This window comes from Polistes canadensis, unplaced genomic scaffold, assembly GCF_001313835.1.
Source record: "Polistes canadensis isolate GaletaPanama2010 unplaced genomic scaffold, ASM131383v1 scaffold_93, whole genome shotgun sequence".
Taxonomy (NCBI): Eukaryota; Metazoa; Arthropoda; class Insecta; order Hymenoptera; family Vespidae; genus Polistes; species Polistes canadensis.
This window is the reverse complement of record NW_014569640.1, coordinates 163788-189544: the sequence shown is the minus strand read 5'-3', so window position 1 is coordinate 189544 and position 25757 is coordinate 163788. Positions and strand designations below refer to the sequence as shown.

The following is a 25757-nucleotide window of genomic DNA, read 5'->3' as shown; positions in this document are numbered from 1 at the left end:
ATTTTTTTAAGATCATTTTTGTCATTCTTTCACTTTTTTCGTTTATGTGCTTTTAAGTTTTTTTTTTTTTGTTATTTTATACGGATCACGTTTTGCAGGTTTTATTTTATTCGCATTTGGTATTCAACAGTGACGTAGTATTATTCTATTCTTTTTCTTGTTCTTTCTTGTATTCTCATTTTCTTTTCTTTTTCTTTAGAATAAAAATGCGAGATCGAGGAACTAGACTCGGTCGTCCTGCTTTTAGAAAATCAATGTTGTCAGAGTACGTGGACCGTGGGAGTTTGTCGATAGAACGTCGTTTTCGGATGAAACAATATGACTAGAATGACAGATATCCAAAAGGAAAATATTTGTTTGTATATGTGGTTTGTAAGTGTAATTGTGAATTTGTATCTTTACGAAAGAATCAGTATTTCTTTAATGTTCATCAAATCTAGTCGACTAGTTCAATAATTTCGAATAACGATCAAAGTTTTTTTCATACCAATTGTATAGGTTGAGTCAATAATTATTATTCAATCAAATATTTCGTGACATTTAACGATTTTTTTTCAAAAGTAAATCTCTTATGCTTAATTTTATTCTTTAATTATGTCAATAATAAACAACACATATAATATATTTCATTAATATCTAAATATGCAGATTGTTTAATAGAAATATTTTGTTATTACAAATTTTTGTCGATACAAATAAATGAATTTTTGGTATATATACCGTAATATAACATTGAAACCATTTATCTGGATTTAAAGAAAATTCTTGGAGTTAGATCAACGATTTAGATTTGTTTTTCGTTAGGGATCTTTTCTGAAGTTTATCCCAGTTGGAATAGAAAGGTTTGTCGTGTCGAAGAGCATCCGTTACATACACGTCAAAAGTATACCCACACATGACGGATGGCAAAACGTTCAATCGTATATAAAGAAGAAACAAACATTGATTTATGGCTTGAAAATTCTTCCTTGATTTATAGCCTCGTACCAGTAACATCAGCATCAGCATCAGCAACCCCAACTGTAAACTGCAACTGTAACTGCAATGACACGTTGGATATCCACCACGTAACTTTATATTCTATAATATAATATATAATATATAAAAAAAAAAACAAAAGAGAGAGAGAGAGAGAGAAAAAAAAACACTACACAACTTTTCTATTCGTTCTTCCTTTTCTGATAACGCGTCAATCATCGAATGTCGTTTGCATTCATATTCGATTTCAACTCGATATTCGGGGACCTTTGCCAGCCATATAAATTTCTCATAAATTCTTCTTCTTTTTCCTAAATTTCTATAAAAAATTCGTTTCATTTTTATTTATATAATATTTTTTTCTCTCTCTCTCTCTCTCTTTATACACACACATATAATATAAAAATATATAGAAAATTTTTATTTATCTCCCTATACACATTACAATTTATTTAGAGATTACTTGGGTATATTTTTGATACACTACGAGTAGTATAGTACTTTTTTTTCAATCTCCCCACCTCCCTTTTCATTTTGATACGTTGCAATTCATATAAAGAATTTTATTCGAAGGATATACTTTTCACGTAAACGAGTTTAAGAGAGATTTCATTTTATTTTATTTTTTTCTATGCCCGATGGGTTAAAAATTCGTGTAAGGATTGCTACGATATATATATTTCGGATTTAAATAAAGTATGATTTAGTTTATACTTTATTAGATTATGTCATTCTTACGTGCTGTAGAGTGTCGTATAGAAATAGCAAGGATATATTTTTGATGTACATAAGTAGGTCATCAATTGATACGTCATGGATAGTATCGTATTGATAACGGTATAGTCTACTGAGAAGATTTCTTGATGTTTCTTGTTAGCGAATAGGAAACGTATAAGGAATCTAATAACCATTCGTATTTTTCACTTGAATGCTTCTTTCAGAAATCGAATCTAACGCAATATGCATTTTATCTATTTCCGTTTCTTTCTATTTTCTATCCTACCCATCCCCCTATTTTATTATCAAAATTATGTACCTATATAAAGATGGTATAAAAATTTGTCTATTTTATTTTATTTTATTTTATTTTATCGAAAAGTCAATAGACTCTTTAGTATCGTACTTCGTTATGATTATTATTATCATCGTCATCATTAAAATTTATGAATGTAAAAAAGCAAAAAAAAAAGAAAACTAAAAACGTCCTACATTAAATGTATTTCAATCGATTATGCCTGCACAAATTTTTTATATCTAATTTGATAAAGTTACACTCGGACAGGTTGCATGTAATCTTTTTATCGTATCGCGATGGAACATTCAATGACCATTTATGAGGATCAATTTGAGAGAAAGAGAATATCCAGGACCATTAGCCGTGTTTTACGTGTTCGACGATTTAATATAGTCGCCCTATTCCTATCGTTCCGATCGATAAAGGTCATAGTTATTAAAATTCTTTTTTTGTTCTTTTCCTGTCTCTCTCTCTCTTTCTCTCTTCTTCTTTTTCTTCTTCTTATTTTCGATTAAAGTCTAGATTTGTTTTGCGTGATATACAAAACATACAAAAATAAGAGATAAAACTTATATTATCGAACGCGAGGGTTGAAAAATAAAAAGGAAAAGGTACGAGACACGTGCCAATACGTCTTGTGTTTATTTTGCATTATGTGTTTGCATGTCAAGAGATCAATAAAAAAAAAAAAAATAAACAACGATTGCATTCATTTTATTGGAACGATATTTGTTATATTCGTCGATTGGTTTTAAGTAGATTTTAATATTTTTAAATTACGATTATATAGGAAATTCAATTTAAAATCATAATTGCGATTGATAATCCTTTTTTCCTTTTTCTTTTTAACATATTATCTTTAGGTAAAATACATTTTTCACGGTGTTAAATCGAAAATAGAGAAAAAAAAAAAAAGGAAAAATTGTCAAAAGAATCGCAGAAAAATGGACATTTTTTTACGTCGTTGGGTTATCGCGACGACGGGTTATCGATTTCGTTGAAGTTCCTTTTATGAATCTCTTTCTCTATTTTTCAATGGTCCTTTGGTTTACTTTATTTTATTTTATTTTATTTTATATCTCTAAAATAAAATCATCATATTTTTTCAGACTAAATTTATTTTTTTTTTGATAGAACGAATTCTATTTAAGATGAAGTTAACGTATAATTATTCGAAGTATTATTGATCATTTACATTTGTTTTCTATAGAAAATGAGAGAAAAGTACATTTGGAATACTAATTTTGTGAACAATTAGTGCAATTAGAACAGTTTCAACAGTTTCTATTGAAAATTTATAAGTAGTCTTGAGAGGTATATTATTAGCATATTATACACATATATATTACTACTACTACTGTTACTATTATTATTAAACTTTAATCAAATCTACGATAGATGAATTAATCGCATTTACGTTTGGATATTTCGAATGTGCTTTAATATATTTTCTAATAATTATTTATGCGAGTATTTTAATTGGATTTTGCAAAGAACAATAATTACTATAATTAATTAATTAATTAATTAAGTAATTAGTTAATTAATTAATTAATAGTGATCAAATAAATCATTTATGTATATAGAAAATCGTTAAGAATTATTTTATCACTTTAAAAGATAGAAGATGATTTAAGTGAATCTACTTTATTTAATATTTTATCAAAAATTTATTATCAAATATACAAGGTGTTTCGTTACTAGCAACCCATATACGGGTTTTCTATGCAAAAGCTTCGTATGAACTATTTATAGGAGTCGTATCATGCAAAGATACGTACGAAATATGGTTAAAATTCATATAAATCTTCTATATATATATATATAATACTATTATTTTAATTAAATTATTTATATTAATAAAATAATTTACGAACACATATATACAAAAGCGCTTAAGGTAGATTTATTTTAATTGCGATTAAGAATGCCAACAAAAATGTAATAATTTTTAATTAGATTTCTGTTGTGCAAAAAACTTACGCGTTTTCGCGTCCGCGTTTTAAGAAAAAAAAAAAAAAAATAATATATTTCAGTTAAAAGAATATTTGTTAAAAGTAAATGGATTAAAATGCCGCCGCGTAATAAAAGTAGTTGTTGGAAAAGATTTGATTCATTAAATAGAGTACATATACCGTAGTCCAGGGAGAATTGTTTTGACGGCTCTAAGTTAAAAAGGGAAAACACTTCGTCGGGTCTCTTTGGTTCGGAAAATAAAGGAACGAATACAAAGGTGGAAGCAAGAAAAAAGAATAAAGAAACGAAGATGTAAGGTATGATAGGGGGAAAAGGAACGGGAAAAAAAACAAACTTAGAGAAATAGAAGAATGAAAAAGGGTTGGGGGTGGAAGGTAAAAAGGGAAGGAAAAATTATAAGAGAAACTAACTTTGCTAAAGAAAAAACAAAATATATAAAATAATAGATAAGAAATGGATGAAGAAACAATTAATTTACGTTTCCTTTCTTGCTCGCAGTTACGTGGATTTTACATTTGTATATGCGTATGTGTGTATGTTAAAGGGTAGGCTAAAAGTTTTTAAACGCTTTTACAAATTCATTGTTTATTTTGTTTATTTTTTCTTTTTTTCTTTTTTTTTTCTTTTGCAATTCTACTACAATCGAGCATGTAATTTACAATTTAAAGGAAAGAATGGTGTAATAGATAATAGATTGTGAAAAGCGTACCGAGTAACTTTTTTTCGTTTATCCCTTTTATTTGGTTTTCTCAGGAGAGAAAAGTTAGATACGTTTTACAACGAATTTTCAAGAGTAAACCGTGCGAAAAGTTTTACCCGAGGTTGTGCCGAGGATGAAGTAGTAATAGTATTTACTCATTGAAAGGATTTTTTAAATCATCTCGATTAGGCTAAATCGATTATCGCTAAGGCTACCGCGTTTAAATTATCAAATTATATTCTATCTTTTTTTTTTATCATGTTTACTTAAACAACACACATATTTTCATTTAAAATAAAATGTGTGTGTGTGTGACAATTGAAAAAAAAAAAAAAATATATAACAACATAATTAATTAATTAAAAATTAACCAAACAATAATTAGCAAAGTACAATAATATTAATAATTTTAAGAATATTTCAACGATGGATCGATTATACAAAATTTTCACATGAAAAGAACAACAAAAAATTTTTCATTCAAAGAAAAAAAAAAGAATGGAAAGTGAGAAAAATTTATCGCAAAGATTTCGAATAAAATTTCAAGATTTGAGGTACTACGGGATTGTTAAAATATGTATGTATGTGCATTCTCACGAGTAGAGACGTACGAAGACAGCAGCAGCAGCATCTCATCTAACTGCTGATGCTGCTGTTGGCAGTGATGTTGGGGTGGTGTTAGAGATGTTGGTGGTGTTGGTACTTAGATAGGAATGGAGGAAGCACATCGATCCCAAAGAAGGAAATGTTAGAATGGACCTTCCATATTGTCTGCTGCTAGTAATAGACGATGTGGAAGCGGCTTGAAATTGAATAGTATGTTCCTACTTCGTGTGCACAGTTGCGAAACCATTGTGCATAAAGTATCATCATCTTTCTCACAGATAAGATGATATATTTATTCTCTGACAAATGAATGGATTTACGAATGAGTCGTCTCATCCTAAAATGACTATTATTTATTATCCTAATTTTTTGCATATTATTTCGACAAACGCGTTCCTATTATTTTCATGGATTTTTTAAGATTTTTCTTTTTTTTTTAATTATTTTTCTGAATATTATATGTATATAGATTTTATTTCGTGACTTATCACTATCGTCATAATTTAAAATAATGCACGTTCGTTATCGTAATTTTTCATTTCATTGAAGAAATATGTGCAACTATTTGAATTGGTTTTTAGAATTTTTTTCTTTCCATCTTCCTTTTTTCTGCATTTCTTTTTCTTTTTTTTCTTTTTTGAAAGGTATCTCGAATCATACAAAATATTTATCCAGTGACGTCTAGATAAAAATAAATATTTATTATTTGCGAATGGTAATTTCCATTGAGAGAATACGTACGAGGAACGTTTCTTTTTTCTTTTTTTTTTTCACTTTTTTTAATCGATTTCAATGTTTTATATGTCGATTTACTCGTTTATTTTTGTTTTCTCTGCATCTTTTAACTCGATGGTAGTATTATTTGTTTCGTAATAAAAAAAAAAAAATGAACGAATGACGTCATGATACTAACAAATATTTATATTATCGTCGGTTTTAATTACATCGAGCGAACACGTACGAAAATTTCAATCGATTTAACAAAAGAAACAAATAGAGTGTGCGTTTATTAATCATACTTTGTATCCTAGAACGAATTTTTCAGATAATTAATATGTTTTTTTTATTTCTTTTTTTACAGACAGAACTATGTCGACGATGAACATTCGTGGCGGTGATTTAAGTCCAACTCGACAACCGAGGTAAAAAACAAAAACAAAAAAAACAACACAATTTGACGTAGATTTATATTTTTATTTATTTTATTTAATTATCGTTGGGAAAAATATTCCCAATAATTTTCTTTTGGTTGTTCGTGAACTTGAAAGAAAAATTTAATCAGTTAGTTTGAAGAGCAAAAATACGAGTAGTAAAACTAATTAAATCGTCGGATTATATTAATTCGAAACTTAACTTTTAAAGGAAGAATGCATTTATGAAAAAAAAAAGTAATAATTGTTTTTGAAATCATAATCATCCCTGGATTTCAATTAAGTTCTCTATAAAATGTACAAACGAGAATATTTCATTTCTAAGTAATTTCATTTTTTTTTTGTAGAAAAGATGAATTTATCTTGATTATGTTTATTTCAATCTAAGGATTATTATTTTATTACGGACCCGCGTGTTTTATTTCTTCTTTATGAAATATTATGCAATTGATTATTATATTTATTACGATCATCGTTATGACGATTGTTACGGTTCAAGCTGAATTTACGAATTTATTTTATAGAATACCAACCTTCGTTTAGATGCACCTGAGTCAGCTATTATTTTATCCTTTAATCGTTTTAAGTTTGAAAGGCTTAAAATAAATGTTTAGGATTATTAGATCCAATTTATAGTAACGTACAAATTTTAATAGAATTTTATTTATTAAGAAAAATAAACAAAAAATATATGTTTATATAGTTAATATATTAATTTATTATTTATAATATCAAAATATATTTTTTATGTTGCGTAATTCGTTGAAATTATTGAATTTTTTAATATAAATTCTTTTGTTGGAATTTTATTTTCAATAAAATTTCAAATTATTTTTTGGATTCAATGTAGAAGATAACTTAAAAGTAGAATTTGTTAATTATAAAATTATTTATTTGGAATTTGTGTGAATTATGTATTTGAGAATATTAATAATTCAATTTGTGATATATAGAATATATTTACGTCAGCATTTTGTATTCGAGAACTGTATATTTGTATAATAGATAATATGATAGCTTTCGTTCATTAAAATATGCATCTATACTTCCTGACTAATGAAGAAAGATGAGCAATTTAGTACAATAGACTTGTTATATTTAGATCAACTTCGTATGATTAACATAATTTATCTTCTTTACATCAAATTCAATGATTTATTAACAATATGCTAAATACATTTAATACAACAAACAACAGTCGAATAATTTTACAAAAATATATTATCTATATAAAATATTTCTAAAATATTTAATATAAATTTTTAAACTATAATCAATGTGTGAAAAAATTGTTCTGAATTATTAAACCAAATTTCTTAAAAACATTCAAACTTACAAATTTGTATACATCAGAGATTTGAAATAAATAGAGAAATATTTTTGAAAAATTTACATAAGAAAAATTATATACCATTTAAAGCGGAATGAAAAGTCTTTAGAAGATATAAATCCTTTCTATTCAATATTTAAAGTAATATACTTTTAAAATCGATCCTTTGTCAGTCATGAGATAGAATAGCGAATGAATTTCGAGTAGCTTGCAAGGAAGCATTCATGGGCTTCCAAGAATTGAAGTTTGTCGGTTGGTAAACAGTCTTCGAATTAAGATGCAACGAACATTAAGGGTGAGTAAGAACGAGAGAAGATGCTGATGCATATGAAATGGATATTCAGAATACGTAGACTTTCATCCAAGAGATTTTACGCATCCTTTTATGAGTTCACTGGTGTGTTCATATTTAATCTGAGCTTATTCGTTCATTCATCACTGTCTATTAATATTTCTTGCTTATTTTCTTAAAATAGATATAAACTACATCTTCTTTTTCTAATTTATTTTTGTCAGATGATAATTAATTATCAATTGGAAGTAACTAACGTTCAATCAATTTTTGTAATTATTTTTATTTAATTTGGGATACGTATTACAGAAGAACACACATCATTTTCTTATTTATTTTAATTGAAAATAAACAAAAATATATTATCATTGAATTATCAATTATTTCTCAAATTATATTTCACCTTTTCAATTTCTAATATTCCAAACTCGAAAACGTCGATAGCAGTAGTAGTTCGTTGAGTGGTTCAATCTGTTTCTAACACTTATGCCGAAGCTTCAGCAAATCCTATAACTTTGGTCGACGTTAATAAGAACTCTTTAGCTTTTGCAGATTTTACATGTGCATTACGTTAGAAGATAATAACGGAAGAGAAGTTAAATTAATAATAACCATTGTCAAGGAGCTTAAGATTTTACGTCTGCAAAGAGGATATCTGTGTGTGTAAAAAAAAAAAAAAAATGATAAATTATAATCTTCCAATCCATGCTAATAATTTATTTATCTAACAGCATGTTAATGAAAATCGAAAATGATGGATTATTTATAAAAAGCACATTTTTTCTTTTATTCCAGACAAAGTAGAATTCATAGCGTCGGATTACCACCACGAGCATCTCTACTTCCGGAACCACCACCTACCAATGAAAATAATATGCCACCACCTATACCGCGTCGTCATTCGGCGACACCAACGGTAATCATTTTTATTTCATAGATATCCGAATTATAAGAAATATATCAAAACGTAAAAAAACGTGTAGCATCATATAACAAAAGAAATATAATTTTGTAATCAATTGTTTTGTTTTTTATTAACAGAAACTATTTTGGATGTGTGCATAATTATTCTATCAGTTCGTCATCACACACACACATACATTTACACAAGTCACAATATAACACATGTGCAATCTGGGTGTATACATCTACAAGCACGCATACAGTTATAACATTCTTCGAAATACTACACAGCAAGTATACGATGTTACCTTTCATTTATTTGAACACGTTCCTTGCCACGTTGAAATTCATTTCTACGTTAAATGAATATATAACATGTAACATGAATTATGAATGAAACTATAACATGAAACTATAACGTTAAAACTATGAATATGAGAAAAATATTTAAAATAAATATTATTTATATAATTATATTTTTTTCTTACATACGTACTCTTGCATTGCAATTGGTTTAATTACGTTATTTTTAAATAGTTTTATAATATATTTTTGTCATTAATAATTAAATATATTCGTACGTTATATCGTCGAAATGATTTTTATCGAAATATTTACGAACACCCCAACGAATAAATTAAACGTAATAAAAAGAAATGTGTGGATGTGTTTTGAGTTTAGGTAGCACCACCTCCGATACCAATACGTCCACCAGCAATACCAAAAAGATCGAAAAACGAAAAACCAATACCAATTGAAAAATCAAAGAATAACAGATGCGAGAACACGTCGACGTATAAAGGGAAAAAAATCATCGATCCAACTACGACATCATCGTCATTATCATCGTCACAAGCTGCTTGTCATTTTACGAATTCTTCTTGGAACGGACAAACGGTCCTGATCGATGAGAAATTGATAGACCTTGGACCATTTAGAACGCATAATAACCATCACCAACCATCCGAGGATTTCTCTTTGGCTTTTGAATCGAAGGACATAGCAAGCGCCAATGAGAATAGCAGCAACTTCATAGCCAACTTTCCTAAAGTCAATTTTTCGGATGAGGAAAAGCTTGAGAATCGAAAATCAAACTTCGATGAACTTAGAAAAGCTTCCCGTGATCTTGAGAAGAACCTTCACGAAAGGACTATCAAGAATAACGAAACTAATTTTAATGATATTTTAAATGAAAAAGAAGAGAATAGACAACAACAAAATGTTCAAAATCAAAGTACCAGGTAAATGGAAATATTTTATTTCAATATTTTATTCTACGATAAAATATATAGTGAGAACTCTCTCTCTCTCTCTCTTTTTTGTGTGTGAACTAAAAATATTCACATTTTATTTTTTTTATAAAACAATAGATATACTCTTTTTGGGAATGATTTTCAATTAATTTTCTAAATTTTATGACCTTAACAAATGGTCATCATTTTGTCCTTTCTAAAGTTTACTGCTCCATCACTTTTCGCAATGGTCTTGACAACTTTTAGCCCCATCCTATACGCGAGGGTGACTTATTTTCCGCAAGAAAATAATTAAAAAAATTTCGCAAATTAGTTTTTAATCAAATTCATTTTGAATTGTCGAGTCGAGTTGAGAGTAGATTAAAGTTTTGAAGATTATTTTGAAAAAGGAAAAAAAACAAAAAGAAAATTGAACTATCTCTTATCTACTTATAGTTCTTTAAGAAATGTTTAAAGTGCATAGTGGTAATTTACCCTAACAACGTTGAGTCTACTTGATTCGATGGCAATGAGCTTTCCGTTCGAAGATACTTCATTCGAATTAAATTGAAATCATCTAGAATTCTGGACGGTTGCACTTGTAAGAGGTTCGTCAAAACCGACCGTAAGTTTCGTGCTCCATCTTGATAAAGTATTTGATTAACTCGCTTATACGAGTGCTACTCTTAACATGAAGAATTTTAATCAACATTTAACCTATTTAATCGATCAATCTCGTTTGTAACGATTCATTACATTTTTTTTTTTCAATTATTTTATCAAGAGAATAAATGTAATATTTATTTTTTATGCGAGTTAACATTAGAAAACACAATTTTGATAATTTAATATTAAAAAATGAATATCTTGGTAATGAATTGAAAATGATTGAATATTTTTGGCTCGCTCAGACAACAACCAGGAGGAGGAGGAGGAGGAGGAAAGTTTCGTAAAGAAGAGAAAAGCATCGAGGGAAGAAGTGTCGAAGAGGAAACACTGGAGGAAATATCTGAAGAAGAAATGTCTGAGTCTCCTCGAGACACTTTTCAGGAGGAACAAAAGTTCGTCGGACTGGTTAGATCGTATCGAGAAGAAGAGAAAAGATCGAAGTTTGAGGAACTTCAAGCAGCTTCGAAAAATCTCGAAAGGCGTCTACAGAGTAAGAACGAGGAGGATGATCAACGTCGTTACAAAGACATGGAAAGACGTTTGAATAAAGATAGATCAATATCTAGGTAAACTTTTTATCACATTCGCGTGTCTAATAAAAGACATTTCCAAATTTTCTATATACAAAAATATGTTTTTTTCTATCGAGAGAGATACATTTATTAAAATATGAAATATTAAAAATTTTATTTGTTTTTGTTTCTGTTCTTATTTTTTTTTATTTATTTATTTAATCAAATGATCAAACAGATACGAAGATCCTTCGAGATTACCGCAAGAATTGGAAAGACGATTGTTGTCCGATCAAAAATCCGTCATAGATCAATCCACGCGTGCCAAATATGACAATGATATGGAAAAGGCTAGAAATATGTTACAACATAATACGAGAAAGGAAAGATCAAGTGGTATAGAAAAATTAGAAAAATTACCTAAAGCTACGCAAACTAATTTACCACCACCACTTAGTGCGATTTGTCAAAGTTACGTGCCAAAACCAATCAACGTTAGACAAGATAGCAATGTTTCATCCGATAGTTTTAGTCAAACAAGTTCACCGAGTTATACCAACAAAACTATGGAAGCACCTTTGCTCCCACATAAATATGGAAAATTGCCAGGTAATTAAGAGATCGTATTAAATGCAATAATAATAGTTTGTTTCAATTATAATTGCAATGTACAATTGTCAAATTATTTTTATAGACAGAGCTTTGGTTCACGAACCTGACAATTCATCGGGTAGGCCAATAACTAAATCAACCAGCACACCTGCGAGCTTACAAACGATCGTTAGAACTCATGGTAGCAACAGCACGTCTTTGCATCATAAGGTAAGTTTTAGAAAATTTTAACTCTTATAAAAAAAAAAAAAAAAAACAAATATCACGTGTCAATGGATGTAATTTTACTTCAGCGAAATATATTTGCATATTTTGATTTGTTATTTTATAATTAAAATGCTTGTTTAATTGTTACTCATTGAAAATACAAATTTCACACCTTGAGTGTAAAAATAAAAAACAAAAAAAGGAACTATTGCAAGACAAAAAATATACAGTCAACGAATGCGTTGAAAAAAATGATCAATTATTACGAGGTTCAAAATTAAACTCGTTCAATTGAATGATGTTGTTTTTTTTTTAAACAAAACAAATGTATGTGGCATTTAACAAGCTTTCTCTTGCTCTCTCTCTCTCTCTCTCTCTCTCTCTAGAATTCTGAAAATAAAAACTTGACATTGCGATTCACGTGAACACTCTGGTGACTTGGTTAATGTTCCTGGTTAAATACTCGACACTATTGTGAGGCATTTAACATTTTCACGAGCAGAAGCTTGAAGTATTTGAACGATAAATTGTGAATCATTGGTTGGTCGGGGGAGGAGGGTTGAGTTGTGAAGTGTTAAAACGATGTCCATCTCGTAAATGTGACCATAATCGTTGTTAACGGTACTTTAATGTTCGAACTATAGTCTCGAGTATCCCACATAATTTATATTATACTTAATATGATTGAAATTTATCACACGTGTCTTATATATATGTATGTATGTTTCTGTTCTTATTTTTTTTAGATAATCAAGGACATGGCTAATCGTCATTACGTAACGAGAGGAAGATTCAGATACGTGCAATTACTGGCCAACGTTGTTGCTCTTTTAGCCATTGTTGCTGGATTAAATGCATATTATAAAAGTAAGATTACAATTTCACCTAATAAACAACAACATTTTTAACATTTTTTTTTAAATTAGAAATACGTTCACATCGAGATATTTGATAAGATTGTTTTATTAGATATTTACACGAATAATTACGATTTTTAAGTATACAATTTCAAGAGTTTTACGTGACCTAAATTTCGAGTATAATTGTTCAATAATCAATATAAACTTTTTCTTTTTCTTTTATTTCTTTTTTCTACGTAGATTCGATGATGCAATGAAGTATTGAGTCTATATTGTCAATAATTAAAAGATGTTAGTCAATTCTGCTGATATTCAAGGATTTAGGTTTCATTATAAGATTTTTGAAACCAATTTCTAGGATTAGTCGAATCGATCGTGCAATTTCGATGTGGAACGTATGATCTGCTTTGTGGTACTAAAAGATCAATAATATTCTCTCTCTCTCTCTCTCTCTCTCTCTCTCTCTCTCTCTCTCTATCTCTTTTAGTCTCTCCCTCTCTTCTTCTCTCTCTCTCTCTCTTTCTCTTCGTTTCACCTATATCTATTACGTGACTATTTCAAATACTAGTATAATGTTTACAGCAAACACAGGATTACATACTGTGTTTGTTTATACAGGAAAATATTCTCTGTTATTCTTATGTCACGATTTGTGTTTCTAATAAAATACTATAATACTATAAAGCATTCATATATATATACATGGAATCAATAATTTGATAGCATGATCATACGAAAATTATATATTTTTGGATTGGTATAAAGTTTCAAGATTATTTTTTATTGAATCCCATAAAATTAAACGTTTAAAAGAATTTTTGAATTATACCAATGTAATATTTAACATGATTTTAATTTGAAATTGTTTTTTTCTTTTTCTTTGGGAAAAATTTTACAGCGTATCCTGAAACTGCCATAAGATTCGAGAACAGAACGGTGTATACGAGTATAATGACGGTGACTGAACCTATGCGTTCGATAATGATACAGGAAGAAGAAGAAGAGAAGAATCCTGCACCTGGTATCTGTTTACCAGTGATAGTCAGCTTTTGTCAATATCACAAGGTAATTAAGAATCCACTAGTGTTTTGTCTACAGTATGAAACAGTTTCATTAAACAACTTAAATATTTACTTTCTTTATTGTTGTATTATAATGAAAGTTTTTTATTGAGATAACTATTTAATCTTCAGATATTATTTATATCACGTAAAATATTAATTATCTTAAAATGTTTCCAATACGATGGTAATTGCACGAATATCAGAAAATAAATATGTAATGTTATATAAGAAAAGTATCGGTGATCAAGACGTATCGTTTTTAAAAAAAATTATTATAGAAAATCAATTATACTTTTTCATTGTTACATGTGTCCCATGTGCAATTTGATTCTAGCAAGCTTTTTTTATAGAACAATAAATAAATCATATATTTGCGTGATCCAATGAAAATGGTTCACTCTGTATAAGGAAAGATAGATATTGTGGTACGACGTGCATTCGCATAATCAAGATTCCGAATAAGAAGAGATAGAGAGATGTATAAGATCATTCAACAACTAATTTCTCGAATGATTTCACTGTCGTGAATGGAAATAAATTGAAATTGGTCAAACGATCAAAGGGGTAAAAGTGGTCACGTAACACATACCTTCTATATTTCTTTTTTAATATTATTATTATTATTATTATTATTATTTTTGCTTGATTTTATTTTTTTTTCCTTCTTCGAAAGGTTTCGTCAAACCTTATGTTTATTTTTCTTTCAATTCGGAATAAAATCATCATTAAATAAGTTAATTAAGTCGAGAAGAAACATCGTGAGTAATTAGAAGTTAATCTAAACGTAATTGAAAAGTATCCCTTTTCTCTCTAACGTAATTTAAAGTGGCAGTGTGTCGGTGTGTTCTAAATGGAACCCGTAACCATCCTCTTTAATCGATCGCGACTGGTACAAGCAACGTCTTCCGACGGAATTCATTCGCAAGATTCCGGGGTTTCACGACGTGGCAAAGATATTGCACATCAAATTAATTAGTACTTTAGAAATATATCCTTTACGAATATTTCTAAACGCTAATTAAGTCGATATATTTGATCTTTAATTGTATCCAGGAATTATGCCAATTAGAATATTAATATGTCTTTCATATATTTCATTTCTTTTTTTTTTTAGAGGATTTATCTATCTATATGAGACATCTCATTATTTTTGCTAATTTAATTTTTTACAATTATTGTTTGAATACTCTTGTATGCGTGTGTATATGTGTGTGTGATAATTTCACATTTTTCACGTCCGAATAAATTGTTGACCCATTCAATATTCCTTTGTCCCATTCGAATTTTCTCGTTCCTCTTTCATTTGATTTTTACTCACAATTTTTCTTACAAATAATATTCAGAATACGCGTGCGCGTGCACGCGACGTCTTCGACGATAATTTAACATTTCCCTCGTTGGAATAAATTGTTCATGTCGTTTTTGCATCCTCCTTCTCCATTTTCTAATTCCTTCCTTTTTTTCTCTTCTTTTTTAGTCGACCCTTTTTCAAGTGTCACCTTTCGCTTAGTTATCTCTCTCTCTCTCTCTCTCTCTCTCTCTCGGAAAGCCTTCCTATTAAAAATTCATAAAACGACTCTCGCGTCATCCCTGTGCTACGTGAACGGGCAACTCGGCCGAATAATCGGCGAACTCTGCGAAAAAAAAAGGAAAGGGGGACAAAAAAAGGAAGAGGAAAAAAAGAAGAAGAAAAAAAACGACTGCTTTTAGGAACGGGATATTTACGCGGGACGTTTCGAAAGAGAAAAGTGAGAGAAAGAGAGAGAGAGAGAGAGAGAGAGTGAAAACTGGGAATTACTAGGGAATGCATGCGTGTATATATGCCACCTACAGCTGTACCCAAGCACACACTCAAATACTCGTGAATATATGTGTATGTGTGTATACGTCGATAGTACTGGATCGAATAAATCCCTACTAGTGTTTTAGCCCCTTCATTTTATTCCCTTTTTGTTGTAACTTCCCTTCCCTTCCCTTCCCTTCCCCCTCCACTCACCCTTCCAACCGTTTCCTTTGTTTTTCTTTTTTAATACTTTTTACTTTACGGTTTTCTGTTTCCCCCTTTCTTTTTTTTTTTTTTCCGGTTAAATATTTTGTTTTCACCGACCAACGGACCGCGACCATCGAACAATTATTTGCCCGTTGTAAACTTTGTTCGTTGGTAAATTACGAAACTCTCTCTCTCTCTCTCTCTCTCTCTCTCTCTTTGTTTTTCTTTCTTTGTTACATAGAATCGTTCGTATAATTTCGTTTTACAGATCCCTTATAACTTCACGGTCTTCCCAAATTACATGGGTAACTTTGGACAACGAGACGCCCAACAGGAATTGCAATTATATAACGCAGTAGTAGACGTAAGGTGTTACGAATTGGCAGCCCTATTTCTCTGCAGCATCTTTGTACCCAAATGTGGACCCCGTGGTCAGGTTGTTAGACCCTGTCGCAGTTTATGCTATGGTAAATATTGATTTATCTATCATTTTATATTATTTGTATTTAAAATGAAATCTAATGTTCAAATTGGAAAAAGAGAAAGCATGCCAGAATTTGTATTATTTGTTAATTGTAATTACATATTAACGCACGAATGATTCATTCGGAAGAAGATGGTATTGGATTTTTATAAATAAATCATTTCTTTTTCGTTTCATTTTTTTTTTTTTTCAATCATTATTTTACAGAAACTAAAAGACGATGCGGATTCTTTCTCGAGGTATTCGACTTGACACTTCCGGATTATCTCGACTGCGATCTATTTCCCGAAAATGGTAATCCGGATCTATGCGTGGGTCATTCCGAAGTGATCGAAACAAATTTGAAAGCTATGAAACCAGGTAAGCGTTAAAAAAAACAAAAGAAAAAATCAATTTAATTTTGAAAAATCGAAGTTAGGAGAAAATTGATTGACGCAACTCACGTTTCTTTTTTTTTTCTTTTTTTTTATATTATTTTTCTCCGATCTTTCTCCTTCTTCGGAAAACTTGTAATAATTAGTTCAAATATTTATTCAAACCTTTTCCTACCGTCAATAAAATCAGTGGTAGAAAAAAGCGAGAGAGAATTCACGATTAAGAGTTGGATAAGAGTTTGAGGATTAAAATAATCTTGACGGTACAGTCATCCGGTTTACGAGATTATAACGGCTCAAGTTTGAGAGCTTTTAACAAAATGGCGCATCCTCTACGGCAATTAGTTTCATCTATAAAATTTGTAAGATTACTATGATGCGATTATCGTAATTTTTTTTATTATTTTTTTTCAAATAAATACTAACGTCAATAAAATTTATACAATCACATTTTATCTTTTACAAAATTAAATGAAAGAATTTCTTATCGTACGTAAACTATTCCAAGTATTATATTTTCGGTATTAAAACTAATATAAATGCAATTTATTGTTAATAAATTATATATTGATTAATACGTTCATAGAATTTTTTTTACAATTCTAAATTAAAATTTGTGTAATTAAAATTGTTAATAATCATATTAATCTAATCACTGAAATAAAAATTGAATTAAAGTATTTTGAAATTTTTACAAACAAATTTTACAATAATTACAAATATTGATGAACTTTTATATACATTCACATAAATCTAATCATTTGAATGAAAGCTTGATATTAGAATAATAAATAATAGAAAATAGTTGAAAGTTTATTAACGTATCTTTGAGGTTTAAAAAGCTAACGTGGCCAAACTCGTACGCATAGTTAATGCAACAGGTGTGCCGAACGAGATCAATAACGTTTATAGTACGTTTTCATCTTAAAATCACGGCTTGTAACTATTTAATGAATTCTACTTGGTAACGCTTTTGCAGGGACCGAAATTGCTTTGCTATAGAGTGCATATACTTCCTCGCCACAGACAAAACCGATACCCACTGAGATTACACTTTCCTTCGTATAAATAGACAACGGTAACGTTTCGTAATTACTTTACTGAAAATCTCTAACCTACTCTAAAGAGAATTTACATTTAATAAGAGTTAAACGTTATCCTATACTATCATAGTCTTTTATATACGTCAATTTTATTCATGCATATATTTTACATACATTTTACAGAATTACATATATATTGGATCGTTCGAAAAGTTATTTCGTTTTTTATACTGACATTTAATTATTCGCGTTTACCGATACGCAACCACAAAATAAAAACCCTATAAACCTCAAAAATTATTTTCAATTCTAACAAAGGACAGTTCGTATTTTTGGTTTAAAACTTTTTCATATGCAATCTGTGCACAGTGCCAGTACGATTAAAGGTGTACGGTGTGGTGCATTATTTCATTCATTATTATTCTATTTATCTTCTGATAAATTTGTTTCTTTATATGAATTAAGATAGAAATAATAAAAGAGATGATAAAAATTAACACGTGATAAATGTTTGAAAATTCGTGCTTTTTATTCTTACATTAGGATAAAGATTTTCTGGTGGTGATTCGCGTACGAATCGCAATTGCTAAAGCAAACATTGCCGGGATTGAGAGGGGCAGGTATTGATCGAAAATAGTTAGGGGATGGTCTTTCACGTCGAATAATCGGCAAATCGGTGTTTTAGATCGACTCGCCTCAATAAACCGAGTCATTTGCGTCTACACTTAATTAAGGCTTTAAAGTGTGCCAGGACGACTATCAGAAGCTTGCCTATCATCGAGTTTCAGTAATTTCTCTCTCTCTCTTTCTCTCTCTCTTTCTCTACCACTCTTTTTCTGCAATTAATCCTTGCCTTCACTCTTCCTCCGCTCATCTACTTTTCACCCTCGTTTGATCAACCTTTCTTCCCTTTTTAAATTCACAAAGCAACCTAAATTCTTAATTTCTTTACTTTATTTATTTATTTTGTGTTTTATTTCAAGAGAACGCGACAACGATTTTTGAAGAAAAAAAAAAATATATATATATATACGCGGTGGTATATTTTAATATTAAGTTATTTAAAAATGTATTCTATATAAGTACACATCATAAAATATTATATATTTTTTCTTGTTCTTTTAAATTTTTCAACGCGAACTGAATTATATCTTTTTGTTTTTTTTTTGTATTTTTTTTTTTAAAAGATTAATAACGACGACGATTTTTGGAATAAACGTATTTACAGGATGGAACATTTAAATTGGTGTATTTAAAAATCTATATTCACAATTTTTTAAATACCAGACTCGAAGTATACTTGTAAAAATATTTATATACGTTGTTTGCAGAAATATACGCGTAAATACACAAGAGAGTTCATGGCACGATGATGGCTTTTGCAAACACATGTTGTTTCCTTTTACACGCACACGCATATACATTTATGCGTTACTGGTAGTAAAATAACACACCAGAGAAGACAGATTTTAAATTCATATTAAACTATCCCATAGTGGATTATATACGCTAGACAATGTTAACAGTTAGCACTGTTACGTCTAGAGTTGGTGGTTTTGTTTCTCCCTTACCTTCCCTTTCCTTCCCTTTTCCAAACCCTCTCCCTCCCACTTTCTGGCAACATGCAAATCGTGTCTCGGCAACATTTCAACTAATTATTTCAATTTAAACGTAGATTATGTTTTTATATATACAAAACACAAGTCCTGCGAGTGATAATTTACTTTTCACGCGACGTATAAATTAAATATAATGTGATAAAATAACAAATGAAGAAAAAAATAAAAAAAAAAAAAAAAACAAAAAGAAAGAAAGAGGATACAGGGGACGAGAGAAGAATTTCAAAGATCGGTGGAGGAGGAGGAGAGTAGGGGGGGAATGTTTTTATACGAACAGTGGTCGAGATTTAAAAATCGATAAAATACTACAAATATCTCTCTTTCCTCTTGTTTTATTTTTCTTTCTTTCTTTCTTTCATATTTATAAAAATGGAATTCGCGGTATTTTTTCTTTGTTTTTTTCTTTTTTTTTTTACCGAGCTAAACCCACACACATTGGCTTAATTTTCCATTCGTTTCTATATCTTTTCTATTATTATTATTTTCATATTTTTAATATTTTGTCCTCGTTGTTGTTTTGTCTCAACATTGTTTGTTTGCGTGTGTGTATTATAGTATGTACCAATGATTTTCAATGCGACATTAACCGATGCATACCGGTTGATTGGCGATGCGACGGTCATCTGGATTGTGCCGATCTCAGCGACGAGATTGGTTGCGGTGATTGCGGTTCGATTTCCTCCTTATCAAAGTTTAATAACACCCAAAGTAAAACTGATAAAAAGAAATTTGGGTTGTCGAAGAATAATCAATCAAAGGCTACTTTACATTGTGGCGAAAGAAGGTGCATGGAAGCTAGCCACATTTGCGACGGCGTCATGGATTGTCCATGGGGACAGGATGAACGTTATTGCGGTAAAAAAAAAAATATTTTACTTTTTTTTTTTTTAATTTAATGATTAAAAAAGAAAAAAATAATACAAAATGTGTTTAAGATCTTTCAAAATGAAAAGATCCATATTTTTATATATATATATATATATAATTTTGTTCGTTCGAATAAAAATTGAGCCGACAAAATGGCGAGCACGGGAAAATCGTCGATAAGGCATTATTTGTTCCTCTTATTCGTACGTTTTGAATTGGATTTTTTTTTTCTTTTTCGATTTAATTTCAATATAGTATGTATTTTTTTTTTCAATGATATTTTTAATTTGTTTCAGTGAAATTGAAAAAAAGAAATGGCGATATAGGCGAAGGATTACTCGAAGTTTATCACGCAGAAATGGGTAAATTTATGCCAGCGTGTATACCACCAAAGGAACACGTCACCGCCCAAGCTATTTGTTCCCTTCTAGGCTACACGTAAGACTTATCGACATTTATCATCCTCTTTTTCATAGATTTTCTTCATTCCTCTCTCAACACATTCCGTTAAAATAAAATATAATATTTTTTACATTATATTTTTTGCGTGTTAAATGGTTACAATTATTTGTTTCTTATGGTTATGATCATTTGGAACAAATTTTTACTTAGTTATACGAAGTAGAGGAAAATGATTGTATGCTTGAATTTTTATTTAAATTCGATAACGTCAATTATTAATCTTGACCGTTCGATATTTTTTGTTTTCCCTATTTCTTTTCTTTTTTTTTTTAGCGTAGCACTTTCATCGAATTTTTCTACGAAAGATAGCAACATGACTATGATTCAAACCTTCAATGAATCGAACCAATATCGGAGATTAACACCAAAGCGAAGTTTATTGAAAAAATTTCAAGCATGTATTAAAGAGGACGAGGATTATCCAACGGTAGAGCTCACTTGTTCGGAATACGGTGAATTTTGACAACAACATTTTTATTTTTCAATATATTTATTATAAAGAAATCAAATCATCCCATTTTTTTTTCTTTTTTTTTTTTTTTTTTTTTTTTTTTTTTTTTTTTTTAATTTTTTTGCCGAACAAATTGCAGCTTGCGGCAGGAGATTTCCACTTTACGGGAATTCAAACGTTAAAACTAGAATCGTCGGTGGCGTTGAATCCTCTCCGGGTGATTGGCCCTTCTTAGCAGCACTATTGGGTGGCCCAGAACAAATTTTTTACTGTGCCGGTGTACTCATTTCCGATCAATGGGTTTTAACCGCATCTCATTGCGTTGGAAAGTAAGCGAACTTGTTCTTAAAAATACAAAAATCAAATGTCTCATTTAAATTGATCATACATTTGCAAATATAAAATTTGGCGTGTAAATAAAAAAAAAAAAAAAGAAAAAAACAAAAAATATTTTTAGTCTTTCGGATGTTTCTGGTTGGACAATTCAATTAGGTATTACAAGAAGACACAGTCATACCTATCTTGGACAGAAATTAAAGATCAAGAGAGTGATTCGTCATCCTGATTACAGTTTGGGTATCGTTCATGACAACGACGTTGCATTATGTCAGGTATTTTTTGTAAATTTATATTTCTAAGAGTAGTGCAAAATTTTTGTTAAGAAAAAATTCAAATAATTTTCTGATATATTGATATCAACAGTTAGAGAAACGTGTCCAATTTCATGAACATTTAAGACCAGTGTGTCTACCCACTGCTACAACCAATCTTCCTCCAGCAACCCTGTGCACAGTCATTGGTTGGGGTAAGAAGAACGACACTCAGGGTAAGTCCTTTAACAAATAAACTTTTATCGTAGTAGAAAATAGTGAATCGATTGAGGGGCTTTAAAATCCAAATTGTTTTCTCGTAGAAATATAATCGAGTAAATAAGATCGTATTGCTTGGTAAATATTCGATTTGAAGTAAAGATGAAATGTTTATTTTTTTAATGAAGTTGATAAAATGATAAGACGATTAATTATAGATGCTGAATACGAACCAGCTGTTAACGAGGTACAAGTTCCTGTTTTGAGTAGACAGGTTTGTAACATGTGGTTGGCTTATAAGGAATTGAATGTAACCGAGGGCATGATTTGTGCTGGTTATCCTGACGGTGGGAAGGATGCTTGTCAGGTAAATTTATATAATAATATTTTAAGTTATTCTTAAAAATCTTTTTGTTTTTTTTTTTTTTTTGTGTGAAAAGATACTTCGAAACGCGAGTACTTTAAACAATTTTTTTTTTCTTTTCTTTGTAATATTATTACAGTTTTTATTATATTGAAATACATTAATATTTATTGTATTGCAATTTACTGGATTAAAATTTGTTCTATTGCAATACAATAAATTTTCTATCTTTATCACCGATGTAAGGATTATCATAAAATTTGATTAAAGGGCGATTCTGGAGGGCCCCTTTTATGTCAAGACAAAGATGACAAAGAGAAATGGTTTGTCGGTGGTATAGTAAGTTGGGGTATAAAGTGTGCCCAACCAAAATTACCAGGCGTCTACGCCTATGTACCGAAATACGTTCCATGGATTCGCAATGAAATGGCTAAATATTCTGACAAGAACGAGTCATAATGAGAACGTTTTCTCTTTCAGACGATATTAATGAATCATTCAAAGGAAGGAATTCTCTTTTGTAGAATGCTTCTTAGTACTCTGAAAATAACACGATAAATACTAAACACAAAAATATGAGAAATATATTCTCGAAGTAGCAAAGATGCCAAATACTGAGACAATAAAATCGTGGAATTAAATAAATCAAACAAATTCCCCTCTTAGATTGAATTTCTAAAGAAATATATTTGGTGACTATTTTATAAACGCATTACAACATTGTAATGTGTAATTAAAATGCAAGTCGTCTAATAATATTCTAACGTTGATTAATTCTACATAGGGAATTAAATTATATTAAAAAAAAAAAAAACAAGAGATAGATAATTTTTGCATTGGAAAAATTTTCGTAAGAAAAAAAAATCAAGAGATTACAGAATTCAAAAGTGAATACTACGTAGTATTTTACATGTCGTCGAAATTGTTAGAATGCTTATTTGTGTTTTGAAGCATTGTAAAACTATCTGACAATCGTTTTCTCGAGCTTCTTTCTTATACAGGATGATATATCCCACTTTAAACGATATTGAAAAGAATTATGGAACTTCATTTTTAAAAATAGAAAAGTCTCTCTCGTTCAAGTCATTTGTAGATTTGTCTCTTTCTGGGGTTACAGTGTATCCAATTTTTTACAGACGTTTTGAAAATTGTTATACGATACATTGTCCATAATTTAAGGGGATATCGATAAAAAGATATCGGGAAAATAGGAATTAGGGTTGCTAATTAATACTCTGACTCTATTTGAAATCTTATTTATAATAATGATGGTGATGATAGCAAAATTATGATTTTTAATTGAGGAGTGTTCATCCAAATGAGAATAACAAAAAAAAAGAAATGGGAGAAGAAGTTGCGGTATTGAATTAAAATAAATAAAAAAAAAAAAAAAGATAAAAAAATAAACAAATGAAATAATCGGAAACATATAATAGTCATTAAAATAGATTTTTCTTGTATAGTGAAAAAATCTATAAAGCTTATTGAATGAATGCGGATGACACGATGATGATGACGATGATGATGATGATTCCTCCTCCCATAAAAGTTGAAGTTCAGATAACGAGAGTTGCCATTTTTTAGAAGAAAAAAAAAAATAAAAAAAGTAAAAAAAGAAAATCAACGAGTACAGGATGATGTTGTACTTTTGGTATCGAGAGATTGAAATATTTAAATTAGTAAGATTTAAAATGAAGACAAGAAATATAATATATTCGCGCATCTAATGCGCATAAAAAAAAAAACAGAAAAAGAAAAAAAAAACATTTTCTATCGCTACCACCAACTTCTAACCTGTCCCGCGTATAGGAGGCCACCAAGTGGTCGAAATTAATAATCCTTTATAATGTGTGTACACGTGTGTGTAAGTGGGTTCGTGTGTTAGCAGCGTGCATGTGTGTTTGTTCGCTAGTACGTGCGGTTTTATTTCATATTTTTTTTCAATTTATATTTAATTTAATTTAATTTTTATTGTTAAGACATTGCCAATGAAAATTGATGAACGTAAAGATTGGGAAAAAAAATTGATTAATTATTGATAATTACTATCCATGTTTTGTTGCACATTAATACAAGAAAGAAAAGAAAAAAAAAGAAACTGTACTTTTATAAAAAAAAAAAAAAAAAAAAAAAAAAGAAAAAAAATTTTTATTCTTTCCTCCCTCCCTCTCTCCCACCCACTTTTTCATACATTTTCATTTGCGTCGTTATTCGTAAAAAAAAAAAGGAAAAATATTTTTAATGGCTAACACAATGCAAGTAGAGTATCGATCGTAAAAAAAAAAATTTGCATAAAATGCAGCATAGTAATTACAAAAAAAAGAAGAAGAGAAGCATAATGTTTAATGAATTTAAGATTTAATCGAACGGATGTGTGTTTGATGTGAATATGAGATATATTTAGGAGGAATGTATGCTAAAAAATATTACGTGTACGTGATCTCGTAGATATTTATAATATTAAGTATGCAGAAAAATGCTATAATTAATATAGATTTATAAATGAGCAGAATATCTCTGAAATTTTCTAACAATTCATTCGAAAAATATAGGAAAACAATAAAGATGGGATTTTATTTGAACGGATAGACAAATATAAAATAGTTTCGCATGATAATAAATGCTTAAAATACAAATTATTATTATATATGACAAATACTCACAACATCGAAAATTTGCATCGCATTATAAATTTGCTAATCATATTTATTCCTTTGAAGTATACAATAGTAAAGAAAAATTTTTTACGATCGTTTAAAGTAAAAGAGGAATTTTTTGAAAATAACAAAACAGATACTTACTGTTAATTTTATTCCAAAGTTTCCTTGCTAATCGTTAAAGTCATCATCTCTCTCGTATGTATGAGATATTAATATTATTAATAATAATGTTTCTATAATGTTGTGTGTAACACAACGATTGAATATATTCTTGTGAAGGATGAAAATTATAGTCGATAAAAATTAGGAAAAAAAAAATATATATATATATATTATAATTGAACGGCTTTTAAAATCGTGTATATAAATATTTAAATGCAATTGTTTAGTATAGGATAATAAGAATAATGTTGACTGAATTCTAGGGACAATAATTTGCACCAAGCACTTTTTTGATCTGCACCATAAAGAAACTAATAGTTTTTAAAACGAATATACTTTATAATAATATATTGTTTGTTATAAA

At 29.3% G+C, this 25757-nt stretch overlaps 1 protein-coding gene across 3 annotated transcripts in view; it reads left to right on the top strand.

The window, feature by feature from the left end:
- Positions 1-24690, top strand: part of LOC106787136 — a gene marked incomplete at its 5' end in the record, with an annotated part of 45107 nt that extends 20417 nt beyond the window's left edge. For all 3 annotated transcript variants that reach the window (XM_014749254.1, XM_014749253.1, XM_014749252.1), the window contains 18 exon segments: positions 6358-6418; positions 8845-8965; positions 9634-10193; positions 11096-11419; positions 11604-11974; positions 12060-12187; positions 12931-13051; positions 13943-14109; positions 16367-16565; positions 16790-16942; positions 20174-20473; positions 20782-20923; positions 21221-21399; positions 21538-21727; positions 21856-22009; positions 22101-22224; positions 22426-22574; positions 22842-24690. In XM_014749254.1, the coding sequence (XP_014604740.1) occupies positions 6366-6418; positions 8845-8965; positions 9634-10193; positions 11096-11419; positions 11604-11974; positions 12060-12187; positions 12931-13051; positions 13943-14109; positions 16367-16565; positions 16790-16942; positions 20174-20473; positions 20782-20923; positions 21221-21399; positions 21538-21727; positions 21856-22009; positions 22101-22224; positions 22426-22574; positions 22842-23030 (3624 nt within the window). In that variant the 3' untranslated portion in view covers positions 23031-24690.
- Between the last annotated feature and the right edge of the window lie 1067 nt (positions 24691-25757).